Source organism: Pteropus alecto, unplaced genomic scaffold, assembly GCF_000325575.1.
Source record: "Pteropus alecto unplaced genomic scaffold, ASM32557v1 scaffold116, whole genome shotgun sequence".
NCBI lineage: Eukaryota > Metazoa > Chordata > Mammalia > Chiroptera > Pteropodidae > Pteropus > Pteropus alecto.
This window is the reverse complement of record NW_006439189.1, coordinates 776,091-789,994: the sequence shown is the minus strand read 5'-3', so window position 1 is coordinate 789,994 and position 13,904 is coordinate 776,091. Positions and strand designations below refer to the sequence as shown.

The 13,904-nt window shown below is 38.4% G+C and overlaps 1 protein-coding gene and 1 pseudogene across 3 annotated transcripts in view; one reads left to right on the top strand and one right to left on the bottom strand.

Moving 5' to 3' along the window:
* TENM1 (teneurin transmembrane protein 1) overlaps window positions 1–13,904 on the top strand; it is a 756,077-nt gene that overhangs the window by 587,681 nt on the left and 154,492 nt on the right. For all 3 annotated transcript variants that reach the window (XM_006916168.3, XM_006916167.3, XM_006916166.3), the window contains exon 20: window positions 5,616–5,865. In XM_006916168.3, coding sequence (XP_006916230.1) covers window positions 5,616–5,865 — 250 coding nt within the window. The remainder of the gene's footprint in view (window positions 1–5,615; window positions 5,866–13,904) is intronic.
* Window positions 9,140–9,258, bottom strand: LOC112483228 (annotated as a pseudogene).

The window sequence follows — 13,904 nt, the reverse complement described above, 5'->3', positions numbered from 1 at the left end:
CTTACCTTTGTGGAACAGCTAGCTAATGTCCATTACCTGGTAACGCTATGAACTGACCAAGGCTAAGAAATCCCTTTTATAATCACATCTATGATCTTACTTCATTCACAGGATTGTTAGATTAGCTGAGCCAAACAACCACATAGGCTGAGAAATTTTGATTGGCAAAACTAATTAGGTTTGCTTCAATCATAAAATGAGACTGCCTACCATAGTCCCAGTGTGAGATCCTGAAGATGAATGAGTCTATTGCTATATGCCTCTGCTATACTTCCTTCTCCACTTTCAAGGAGGATTCTAAATTCCATTTCAGCATGTTTACTTTTTAAAAACAAAGATTCAGGAACAGATATAAAATGTCAGCTTTTTTCCATTGTCAGAAGGAGAATCAGAGTTCTAAAAGTATAAAAATGAAAGGGCAGATGTCACTTATTAAATTATTAGGGGTTTTGTTTTGATTTGAAAGAGTTTGACATTTTAAGCAGCCATTTCTTTTCTACTCACTTTTATTGGCTTGTATGGATTGTCTCTTTCAAAGGCCTGTCATTGACATTAAACACAAAGTGGAAAATGACCTCAGTAGAGTCAGCCCCCAGCCGTGTGCTACCAGTCCTGTATCCTCTTACCATTTGCTTCACACAGGCTTAAAAATTTAAAACAGAGGGGAGCCATTTAGAAAATTGGCTTTGCTTCCCCCCGCCCCATTTCTGCAAATGTTTTCTACAGCCCTTATTTGCCAATAATTAGTTTTTAGATAACAACTACCAAATTATTCTGAGAATCTTTTTAGCAACTTTATTGAAGTTTAATTTATACATCATAAACTTCACACATTTTAAGTGTACACTTCACTGATTTTTAGTAAATTGTAGAGTTGCGCAACCATCACTACACAGTTTTAGAAGATTCTAATAACCCCAAAAAGATCATTTGTGCTCAACCCAGCCCCACTAATTCTACTTTCTCTTTCTGAGAATTTTATTTTGAGAAAGAAACCTTACTTTAGATAGTTTTTTTAAAGGAATATTTGTGCATTTTATCATCTCATTTGTATGCACATTGTATTTCTAACCAAGAACTGATCACACTTTCCAGGAACAGATCCGAAGCCAGCTCTGCCACTGCCTTTCAGCCTGACCTTGGACATGAACACCTCTCTTGGGACATTTTCAAAGTCTACATCCCATCAACAAAAGCAGTTTTAGAAGGAGGAATAAGTGTGAGGGAGCAGCTTTGGGAAGGGACCAATTTAGAAAGCAATGCTCTTTCCCCCTCAGGTCAGACAGTCTTTTCTGACTGATTAAGGCAAGAGCGATATCTCTCCAAATTCCCCCACTTCTCTTCTTCCTTGTAAAAGCCTAACTCTTTAGGCATCCTACTTTTTTATCTGAGACAGATAGCAGATTAGAAACAAGAATCTACACCCAGTTTTCTCTCTCTGGTTAAAAAGACACCTGTAATTAGATTGGATGTCTGCTGTCATTCAATTTTTCAGTCATTCTTTGGTTCCATAATCATTATGAAGTGGGTAGTTTCTAGTAGGCAGTGTTTTCAGACCATTTGTCATTTCAGTTACAGCAATTATATTTACCTGACAATTAACCATTGGTTGCTGAGAATTGTTTCCAAATATTATGCCTGATATATATAGATGGTTCCTACTTTCACTGAAATAAAGAAACACCAGAACTTGTGTTTTTCAATTTTATGCCTTAAAAATACATCTTCTTACCGATTACATAGTGCATATTCATTCCTCTTAAGATAAATCAGCTTTTTTAATTATGTGAAATAAAAATGCGTACATGAATCATCTAATACAGAGTAAACTATTTATTATAGTATATATTTATAGCAAGCATATTCTCTAGTATTTCCTGCCAGTTGAGTGTTAAAAATTATTAAAAAGAACAATCCAGAGTACTAACTGGATACTGTCATCTGTCTGACATGGATGAAGAATTTCCTTTAACTTGGTCTCCGAGATAGGCCAGTAGTTTGTCCACAAATGGTTTTCCTGGGAGAGGAAGTAAATTTTCATTGATCACACTGGAATGTCTTCCAGTTTGTGTTTATATCCTCTCAGTCAAGTCCTAAGGGAAATATGTATTATGTTCCTTATTCGTAAGTCAGAAAAATGGTTTCTTCTTTGAAATCAACATGAAACACTGCTCACTGGCTTCCAAGGGGAATTTTTATTTCAAACTTATTTATAAGCTTCAAAAGAAGTTCTGAACAAGGTAGTAGGAGGATATGAGCAGTGCATTTAAAAGTATTCTTAACTTATTATACCACAGATTTGGCTTTGGGGGCAAAAACTGGGGGAAACAGAGGAGAAAATATGCAGTAGGCTATTAACAAGACACCCAATCCTTAGCAGGAAGTTGGCTTTCATGTAAATAATATGCGTTGTCCTAGGATCGTTAGATTCTGTTTCAAAATGAGTATGTGTGGCAGAATAAACTGGAAGGGAGGCAGCAGTAATTGATCAAGAGCAATATTACAAAGCCAACCTTTTGCAGAAGAATTGATTTTTAAATCATTGTTGCTAGGTGGTATGCCCTGGTTCTATGTAGGAAGATTAAACGAATTCTTGAAACAACAAAAACATCCTTCAAAATGATCTATTTTTCCAGGGCAATAGAAAAAGAGTTTGCCCATTTTTGTTTCGATTGCTTCAGCTTTAAATAGGAATGGTAATTTCAGTATACGGGCACTTTAGTACCTTGAATGAAAGTAAGACATCAATTGTTGAGATGTAATCAGAAAATACATTACCTTATGTTTTATTTCCTTTAATCATTCTTCTCCTTTGTTGGAGTGCTGGGCTTTCTAATAAAAAAAGAGAATTTTAGAATCACAGGCTTAGAAGAATGGTTTAGAATAGCCATCTTTAGTTTTTAAATTGCCAGGAGCCTGATAATAACATGTCGTTTTGAAAGTAATTGTTAATTATACCATTATATTGATATTAAAAAATGGATATCTACCTGTGAAAATAGATGTTAATAGTAAATTTGGTTTTTCTAAGCCAATAATTGGAAATATTTTTGAATAATATACCCTATAGTGCATTACTGAAATACTGACATGCTAAATAATTGGTTTCCTTATTTATTAGAGAACATACCATAATCTCATTGGTAGGATATTCAGTTAGTGATCATCAGGATATTTCTTTTCAATGATGTTGTACAACTGTCATTCCAGTTCTTATTCACTTCCTCTCAATTCATTTAAATTACAGTATTGATCACACTGTAATTAGGTGTTTTGGGGGAATGAGATTCAGTCCTATTAATCTTACTTAATTAACTATTCTAAATCTTAAGAAACTTTTGTATTGCCTAGTAAATTATTAATAAAATTTATAAGAAAGTAGTGATCTTCAAGATATCTCATAGTTCTGCAATAAAAGGCCAATTTATTGGGACATAAACTCATAACTGCTCCTACAGATCATATGTTGAAAAAATAACCAGAAATCACCTTAGGAGGGAAAGTAAAAATACTTAGATTTGAAATCCAAAGGCTCTATGATGTATGGGATTTCTGTTTTCTAGAAGGCCCCTGCTAAGTACATATTTGGTGTTATCGTGCCGTATCTGTTTTACCTTCTTTATTTTTGCCAACACTCTTCCTATATCACAATAATCAATAGTTTCCATTATAGGACCATGAGACCAAAATGTTTAGGAAGAGTAAAAGGCAGTTCAAGGAGAAAGATAGCAGGTGTCATGGGATTAAAATCAGACTGTACAAGATAACTTTATTCGTTCATTTACTGTCAGTTACTTCAGTCTGGCACATTGGCCTGCCTCTCACAGTATGGATGATTTACCTGCCCTGGCTCATTCTGGGCAGACCTGAGCTATTTATTTAGCACAGCAGTACCTGTTCCTTGGATTATCTGCCCAGGTGCAGCAGGTTTGCAAAATAACTAGAAGTTGGACACAGAAACTACAAGAGACTCAAAGCCTCTTTTCAACATTTACTGAGTACTTATAATGACTTGGGCACAGGGATTGCCACTAGAATGCAGAAAAGAATAAGACAGAGTGTCTGCCTTCAAGAAACTCATGTTCTAATGGGGAAGATAGAGAAGTAATGAAAACTGCATCATACAGTATGGTAAGTGTAATGATAGAGCTATGGAAAATAAACTGTGGGCACACAGGGGAAGGAGTAACTAATTCTGCCTGGACAGAGCATTGGGGAACAACTGAGCTAAGTTGTAAAAGATAGGTAAGATTTCCCCAAGCAGACAAGATGAGGAGGGCATTTAAGAGAGAGAGAATAGCATGTACAAAAGCAGAGAGGAATGTAATTATGTGAGAGTGATTATAAATAGTTCACTGTAGCTAAAACTCAGGATACAAACGAGAGGGCAATAAGAGAGGAGACTGAAGAAGTAAGCAACAGTCAAATCATGGAAGACTTTGTATGCCTTAATAATAAGGAGCATGCCCCTTATCACATAAAGGATATGGAGCTATTGAAAGGATTTAAGCCACAGATTGAAATGATTTCTATGGCAGGAGTGTGGATAGTGGTTTAGAGAAAGGTATACATGGAGACCAAGAAGTTAAGACAAACTGATCTAAAGAAGTAGTGGTAATAATGGAGATGACAAAACTGGTTCAATATATTTTAGAAGATAGACTCAATGGAAGTTTAGTAATTAGATCTACAGAATAAAAGAAAGAAGGGCCTACATTTCCAACTTAGATAAAAACACGTGTGGTAATGCCACTCATGAGTTGGGAACACAGGAAGAAGAGCAGGCTTAGATAAAGAGTGCAGAAAAATGATGAGTTCAGTTTTAAATTTGTTGAGTTTGAGGTACCTGTGGAGATCCAAGTAAAGAGATATAGCAGGAAATTGCTTGTTGGGTGAGAACTGTGGACAGGAGACAATTTTAGCATATAGAGATGGGAGTTAAGGCTGAGAGATTGTATAAGATTACCCAAAGAGAATGACTGCACAGTATTTTCCAGCATTTTCATAAGTCAGTACCTCTGTTTCTTTTGGAACATAGTGAGATATGGTCCAAAAGAGTGGAAAATTCAAGTCCCTTTCTTATATTTTTGAAGTACATTCTAGCAGTATGATTTCTTTTCATAGAAGTAGATTACCTTCCTGATTGTGTTTTGCTAAGGATAATATTAAAATTGACTGATATTCCGTTTTCAGGAACCAGTTGCATAGTGAGGGTAATTTGAAATCAGACAAGTATGTACCAGGCATCAAGAGAGAGTCAGCCAGAGATGAAAAATAAGCCACAGGTGATTCAAAGCCCAAAATAAAAGAGACATCATTAAAAGTCATCAAATGCTTTATCGAGGCACTTAGAATTAGCATTAAAGGGACTAGTTATATTACCCCATTTCACAGAAGGACAGACTTAGGCAAAGCATTATGCTACTAATTTTTGTGACTATGCAGTTAAACAAAACCAAGATCAGTGTGTTTCACTCTCAAGTTCTTTTACATCAGGACAAACCTCCTTCCTGGTATGAACAATGAGAGAGAAATTAAAATGTCACTGAGAATATTGTGTGGTAATTATTTTTGTTTTCTTTTTTTTTTTTTTTTTTTTTTGTCTTTGGATCTAGGAATCATACATAAAGGGAACGGAGAAAATATGTTTATTTCCCAGCAGCCCCCAGTCATATCAACTATAATGGGTAATGGACACCAACGGAGTGTAGCCTGTACCAACTGCAATGGCCCAGCCTACAACAACAAACTCTTTGCTCCTGTTGCCTTAGCTTCTGGCCCTGATGGTAGTGTGTATGTTGGCGACTTCAATTTTGTAAGACGAATATTTCCCTCAGGAAACTCTGTTAGTATTTTGGAACTAAGGTAAGTCTCCTCTAATCTCTATGTGTTTAGCAAATTAGGAAAAACATGAAGAGAAAGGCATTGTCAGAGGTTGCAGAACATACAGTTACCCACATTGTAGCACTGAGCTAAGATGCAGAAATTAGGGAAGAAGGACAGAGGTCAACATGGCTACTCTTCCTAATTGAAGTAAACTTTGAGCTCTGCTTTGGAGAACCAGGAAGTGTTGGCATCCGTATGTGTGGCTTTTCCTGTGTACATTGCTATCACTGACATAGATCTCAATACTTCCAAGTGCTCAGGTAAGTCACTCAACCCCTGCTGGCTACCACAAAGACTGATCAAAAATATCTCTCATTCTAGCAGGTAGAGGTATTGCCAGATCCAAAAATCTAAACTTTCAAAGTTCTTCAGGTTCAATCTTTGGAAGTGGTCACTTTATAAAAAAGAAAATGGAAGTCTCTGCGTGGAGTAATAAGGAAGGATGAGTTTTTTACCCTTATAAGCTCTATCCCAATGGAAAAAAATGATTAAAGCATTCATCTTTAGATTTTCTCTATTCTAGGAATTTTCTTGAGAAGTACAAAGTTTTTTGACATACTGTGAAAAGAATTCATATCTTTTGGTATTTAATGTTCTGAAGTTACACAAAGATTAAACTAAGTAGATCATGGTTTAATCAGCTTTATTTCTCCCTTTCTGGGGCTATATTACACAAATATATGCCTTTTGGAATCCTAGAAAAGGAAAGCATTTACTAGCATCACAGCAGGGATAGACAGACCTGTGTCCTCTCCCCCGGCTAAATTAGTACAGCTTCTAATTGGTTGTGGCAGCTTTATCCCTGAGACATGCCTTTGGAACATTAGGCTGAAGATGTCTTTGTTCTAGAAGATTTTAATGTTATAATATATTTTGATCCTATAAAGTAGTCTGTAAAACAATTGTTGCCTGTCATCACCTCATCGACCTGAAAAACAGTGGCCGAGAGAAGAGAGACACTGAAGGAGCAAGTTGTCCATATAGAGCACAGTCAAGGGCACTCAAGACATGAAAAGTCGGGTCACTTTCATTTAACATTTATGTTCACACACCAGAGTGGAAATTTGAATGCATTTGGACATTCCTTGAAATTTTCCAGATTTTTGTGCTTGCTTTGGAATCTACTTCTTTTTTTCTCAGAATAAGTTAGTCCTTTACACCTAGCTAGAGAAATCCTGTAGTCTCATGCCCTCATCTACTTTTCACATTAATTCACCTGTTCTAATACATTTATTTTTTCTTTAATTTTTATTTTATATTAGTTTCAGGTATACAGTACATTGGTTAGACATTTATATAGTATATAAAGTGATCCTCCCTATTACTCTATCATCCATCAGGCTGTACATATAGCCATTACAATACTGACTGCATTCTCTATGCCGTGCTCCCCATCCCCGTGACCATCTATCAACTACTAATTTGTACTTCTTTAACCCTTCGCCCCTTTCTCCCAGTCCCCCAATCCCACTCCCCTCTGGCTGTCACCAGATTGTCCTTTGTATTTGCAAGTCGGTTTTTGATTAGTTTGTTCTTTCTATTCTTTTGATTCTGCATATAAGTGAAATCATATGATATTTATCTTTCTCTGTCTGACATTTCATTTAACATAATACCCTCAAGGTCCACCCATGTCATTGCAAATGGTCAAATTTTATTTTTTTATGGCTGAGCAATATTCCATTGTATACATAAACATCTTTATTTAATCATCTGTTCACAGGCATTGAGGTTGCTTCCATATCTTGGCAATTGTAAATAGTTCTGCTGTGAACATAGGGATGCATAGATCTTTATAAGTTAATTAGTGTTTTGGCTTTCTTTGGATAAATATCCAGAAATGCAATTACTGAGTCAAAAGCTATATACATATTTAATTTTTGAAGGAATCTAGTGTTTTGGTTTTCTTTGGATAAATATCCAGAAAGGCAACTACTGAATCAAAAGCTATATACATTTTTAATTTTTCAAGGAACCTCCAGACTGTGTTCCATAGTGGTAATAGCATTTTGCAATCCCACCAACAAACAGTGTATGAGGATTTCTTTTTCTCCACATCCTCGTCATGCTGGCAGATGTGAGATGATATCTCATTGTGGTTTTAATTTCCATTTCTCTGATGATTACTAAGGTTGGGTATCTTTTCATATGTCTATTGACCATCTGTATTTCCTCTTTGGAGAAATACCTATTCAGGTATTCTGCCCATTTTTTAATTGGATTGTTTGTTTTTTTGTTGTTCAGTTGTACGAGTTCATTATAAATTTTAGATATTAACCCCTTATCAGATGTATCAAGGGCGAATATATTCTTCTATTCATCAGATTTTCTTTTCATTTTGTTGATGGTTTCCTTTGCTGTGCAAAAACATTTTAGTTTGATATAGTCCCATTTATTTCTTTTTTCTTTCGTTTCCTTTGCCCGAGAAGATATAGCAGAAAAAAAATTACTATTAGCAAGTCAGAGTTTACTGCCTAAGTTTTCTTCTAGGAGATTTATGGTTTCAGGTCTTACATTTAAGTCTTTAATCCATTTGAGTTTATCCTTATATATGGTGTAAGAAGGTGGTCCAATTTCTATTTTTAATGCATCCATCCAGTTTTCCCAACACCATTTGTTGAAGAGATTGCCTTCACTCCATTGTCTTTCTTGCCTACTTTGTCATAGACTAAAAGACCATAAAGGCATGAGTTTATTTCTGGGCTCTCTATTCTGTTCCATTGAACTATGTATATGTTTTTATACCAGTTCCATGCTGTTTTGTTTTCTATAGCCTCGTAGAGTAGTTTGACATCAGGTAGGATGATAGCTCCAACTTTGTTCTTCTTTCTCAAGATTGCTGACTATTCAAAGTCTTCTATGATTCCATATAAATTTTCAGATTATTTATTTTATTTCTCTGAAAATTGCCATTGGCATTTTGATAGGGATTGCATTGAATCTGTATAGATTGCTCTGAGTGATATGGCCATTTTAATTATTTTAATTCTTCCTACTCATGGAACAGTATATACTTCTATTTATTTGTATCTCCTTCAATTTCTTTTTCCAATGACTTATAATTTTCCGAGAATAGGCCTTTTACCTCTTTGGTTAATTTGATTTCTAGGTATTTTGTTCTTTTTGACGCAATCGTAAATGGGATTGTTTTATTAATTTCTCTCATTTTTCTTTTTAGACGAGGCAACCCTTGGTTGACCTCACAGATTGCAAGGACCTTGTCAGTTTACAATCTCTTATTTTTTATTTTTTATGCCTAAAGCACCTGGTCTTTGTAGGTGGTCTCCTATCCAAGTACCAACCAGGCCCAACCCTGCTTAGCTTCCAAGATCAGATAGGATCCGGCACATTCAGGGTGGCATGGCTTTAGACTAATTTCTTTTTCTGATAGATAGTTAATTATTGGTGTATAAAAATGCAACCAAAAGTTGGGAAGATGGTGGACTAGGTAAAAGCAGGGTTCATCTCCTCCCATGACTGCATGGAAATTACAACCAAATTATAAAATAAGCAACGTGGAGATTCACCTAAAGTCCAGCTGATCATAACACCTACGTCTGATAATATATAGGAGACACATCGAAGCTGGTAGGAGGGGCAAAGTCACGAATTGGGCTGGACCCGCACCTGCGGGTGGTGGAGGATCACTGGGAGGGAGACCAAGGCTGAAGAGGCTCTCCTGAAGGAGAGGGAGGTCTTGGCCTCATCTGAAGCTCTCTGGCACAGGATCCCAGCCCAGTGAAGAGAAGATTCCAATAACTCTGGCTGTAGAAACTAGAGGGGATTCGGCCACCTGAGTGAAACAGAAGGTGACTGAACCCCTAGATGCCCCTTTGAAGGTCTTGCACAAAGGTTTTCTGACCTGTGGACAGTCACCCAGGACACCGGTGGTGGGTCAGAGGCTCAGGCGGAATTCATTCTGAAAATGTCGCCATTGCCTGGAGTCAGAACAAGGGCTGGAAAGGCATCCACCATTGTGCCTTAGTTCAGCCCCTCTACAGGGTAACCTACAGACCATGCCAGCTTGATTGTGCAGACCCCTCCCACAGAGCCATTACGAAGCACTGGTTTGAAGGGATCAGCCTGTCCCGCCTAACCTGCAGACTGCCTGGAGAAGTTGTTCCTAGATGGTTGCCAAGCCCTGATCCAAGTGATTCAGAGCCAAATGTTCACAGCAGGGCGACCATCATTGTGAGTGGTGTTTCTAATCCCTGCAAATGTGGCCAGCACTGTGAGCCCCATTTCAGAGATAGGGTCAGGCAGATCGCTGCTGCCAACATAAACTTGTGGAGATATCGGGGACCTATAGGCCAGTCCAAGACAGCAGCTGGTCTTACTGTGATCTGGGCACCTACAGGAAATCATAAGTTACCAAATTTGCAGCAAGATTGAGGTTGTATTGATCTGACTGTCATTGTCTCTCTGAGACCCCGCACCACCCAACCTGCAGACTGCCCAGGGTAGATGTTGTTGGATAGCTGCTAAGCTCAGCTCCCAGTGATTCAGGGCCAAGTATTCACAGCGGGGTGGCCATCGTTGTGAGCGGCCTTTCCAATCCCAGCAAAAGCGGCCAATCTTGTAAACTACATTTCCATTCTCAGCAGGCGACCGGTGATATCAGCTGCATTTCAAAGGTAGGGTTAGGCAGATCGCTGCTGCCAACATGAACTTGTGGAGATATCAAGGACCTGTGGGCCAGTCCCAGCCAGCAGCTGGTCTTGCTGTGATTTGAGTGGCCTGCAGGAACTCACAACAGTTACCAAATTTGCAGGCATACTGAGGCTGTATTGATCTAATTGCCATTGTCTCTCTGAGACCACACCCCACCCTACCCACAAATTGCCCCAGGTGGCCCATTGACAATGAACTGACACAGCCCTGCCCTTCCCGTCCCTTAATTACCTAACCCACACAGTCAATAAACTTTGGCTGGCACAGGGTGGTCATTGCATGAAAATCAATGGCAGGCAGACCTTTACTACCTGCAAGAGTTGCAATATTGTGCCAAGGGAGCACAGGGGTCTGTGGGAATGCACCTGATGTCATCTAGTCTCACTGTGATCTGGGTCTACAGCAAGAATACCCAAAGTTGCAGCAAAACTGAGGCTGTATTGGCCAAACGGACCTTGTCGCCTTGAGATCCCACTTCTCCCAAGCCACAAAGTGATTACAGCCCATTGACAAGCAGCCTTTTGTGCCCTGCTTGGTTCTGAGGTTGAGCAGTTAACACAGGCAATGGACCTTGGCTAGTGTAGTGAGCGCATTTCGAAGAAAACAGTGTGGACAAACCACTGCTGCCTGTATGAGCTGCAATATCTCTTAAGGGGAATCCAGGGGTCTGTATTGCCCTGACGGCCCTTAACTTTCTGAACTCCTGCCCCATCCAGTACACAAAGTGCCCGCTGCACATTGAAAGGCAGCTGCTCCTGCTCTGGGGTAGTGCATTTAGGCCCAGGTGGGCAGCAGTTGACCTTGTAATGAGTAGAAACTTGTACAACAAGCCACAGAGACAGCGTGGGCATGTAAACTGACACTGCAGTGGCAGGGGGAAATTTACTCACTAGACCCAGGAGACTCCCAGTATCCCTGTGCCACTCAAAAGGCATATCATCCAAAGGCTCATCCAGTTTCATAGACTTACATGCAACTGATAGGCAGTATCAGGCCTGGAGGAGCACTGGTCCCTTTGCTAAACTGCCATAGGTCAAGGACAGGGGATAACCGAGAGCCGCCTACAGTGGTGTCTCTTCCAATTACCTATAGATCCAGCATAGGCAACAACCATCAGCGGATTGCTGTGTAGTTCTCACAGGGTAGCCCTGAGCAATCAAAAGCACTGGCTGACCTTGGTATATGGGGAACCCCTCCCAAGGGGCCACAAAACCAACGCATCTAGAGGCTAGCATCAGACCACAACAGAGAAACTCCTGGCTAGTTCCAGTAGTAATACACAAGAAGGATGGTTGCAACAAGTACACAAACCTGCTGGGGCAAATCCCACTTAGTGGGGTTAGCCCCCACACAGCATCTCTTACCCTGTGGGTGCAGCAAATTCCCACAATTAGTCAGCTTGAACGTTAATCCCACCCTCTGATCTACTAACAACAGTAAAGGCTTGGCGACAACAGAAGATCACACACAACCCACACAAAGTCACCTCCAGAGCTCCCGGCACAGGGATCAGGGAGAGTGCACCACTGGACCACACAGGACACCTTCCACATTAGGCCAACTGACCAAAGCTGAGAGATGAAACAAATATTCCTGACACATAGAAATGAACACAGTGAGGCTAATAAAATGAGAAAACAAAGAAACATGCCACAAATGAAACAAGAGAAAACTCTAGAAGATAAGATAAATGAAATGGAGTTAAGCAACCTACCAGAGTCAGAGTTCAAAATAATGGTTATAAGGATGCTCAACGAACTTATGCAGAGAATGGATGAGCATGATGAGAGCATAAAAAAGGACATAGAAACCATAAAAAATAACCAGACATAAATGAATAATACAATAACTGAAATGAAGAATATACTAGAAGGATTCAACAGTAGATTGGATGAAGCAGATCAAATCAGCGAATTAGAAGACAAGGTAGCTGAATACACCCAATCAAAACAACAAAAAGAAAAAAGAATTTGAAAAAAAAAATGAAGATACTTTAAGAGACCTCTGGAACAACATGAAGCATAAAAATATCTGAGTCATATGACTACCTAAAGAGGAAGATAGAGAGCAAGAGATTGAGATTCTGTTTGAAGAAATAATGACAGAAAACTTCCCTAAACTGGCAAAGGAATTAGACATACAAATTCAAGAAGCACAAAGAGTTCCAAACAAGAAGAATTCAAACAGATCTATACCAAAACACATCATAATTAAAATGCCAAAGGTCAAAGACAAAGAGAGAATATTAAAAGCAGCAAGAGAAAAGAAGCTGATTACTTACAAGGGTACCCCCATAAGAATGTCTACTGACTTTTCAAGGGAAATTTTGCAGGCCAGAAGGGATGGCAAGAAATATTTAAACATATGAAAAACAAGAACCTACAACCATGAATACTCTACCCAGCAAGGCGTTCGATTAAAATGGAAGTTGAAATAAAGAACTTCCCAGACAGGAAAAAGCTTAAGGAATTCATCGCCAACAAGCCAGCATTACAAGAAATGTTAAAGGGTCTTCTGTAAAAAGAGAAGGGATAAAAAAGAAATACAAATAACAAATATGAATAATAAAATGACAGTAACAATATACCTACCAGTAATCACTTTAAATGTAAATGGATTAAATGCTCCAATCAAAAGACATAGGGTAACCAAATGGATAAGAAAACAAGACCCATGCAGATTCTGTCTACAGGAGTCTGACTTCAGATCGAACGAGACTCACAGACTCAAAGTAAAGGGATGGAAAAATATATTTCATGCAAATGGAAATGAAAAAACAAAAGCCAGGGTAGCAATACTTACATCAGCTAAAATAAACTTTAAAACAAAGGCAATAATAAGAGATAAAAAAAAAGACATTACATAATAATATAGGGATTGATAAATCAAAAGGACATAACCCTAGTAAACATATATGCACCCAACATAGGAGCACCTACATACATAAAGCAATTATTGACTGACGTAAAAGGAGAGATCAATAGTAATACACTCATAGTAGACTTTAACACTCTATTGACACCAATGGACAGATCTTCCAGGCAAAGAATCAACAAGGAAACAATGGGCCTTAAAGACACACTAGAACAGATGGAGTTAATAGATATTTTCAGAGCATTTTACCCCAAAGCAGCAAAATATAATTTCTCTTCAATTGCATGTGGAACATTTTCAAGGATAGACCATATTTAGTATGCAGAACAAGACTCCATAGATTTAAGATTGAAATCATATCAACCGTCTTCTCTGATCACAATGATATGAAACTAGAAATCAACTACAAGAAAAAAACTGGAAAACACACAAAAACATGGAGGCTAAATAACATGCTACTAAACAATGAATGG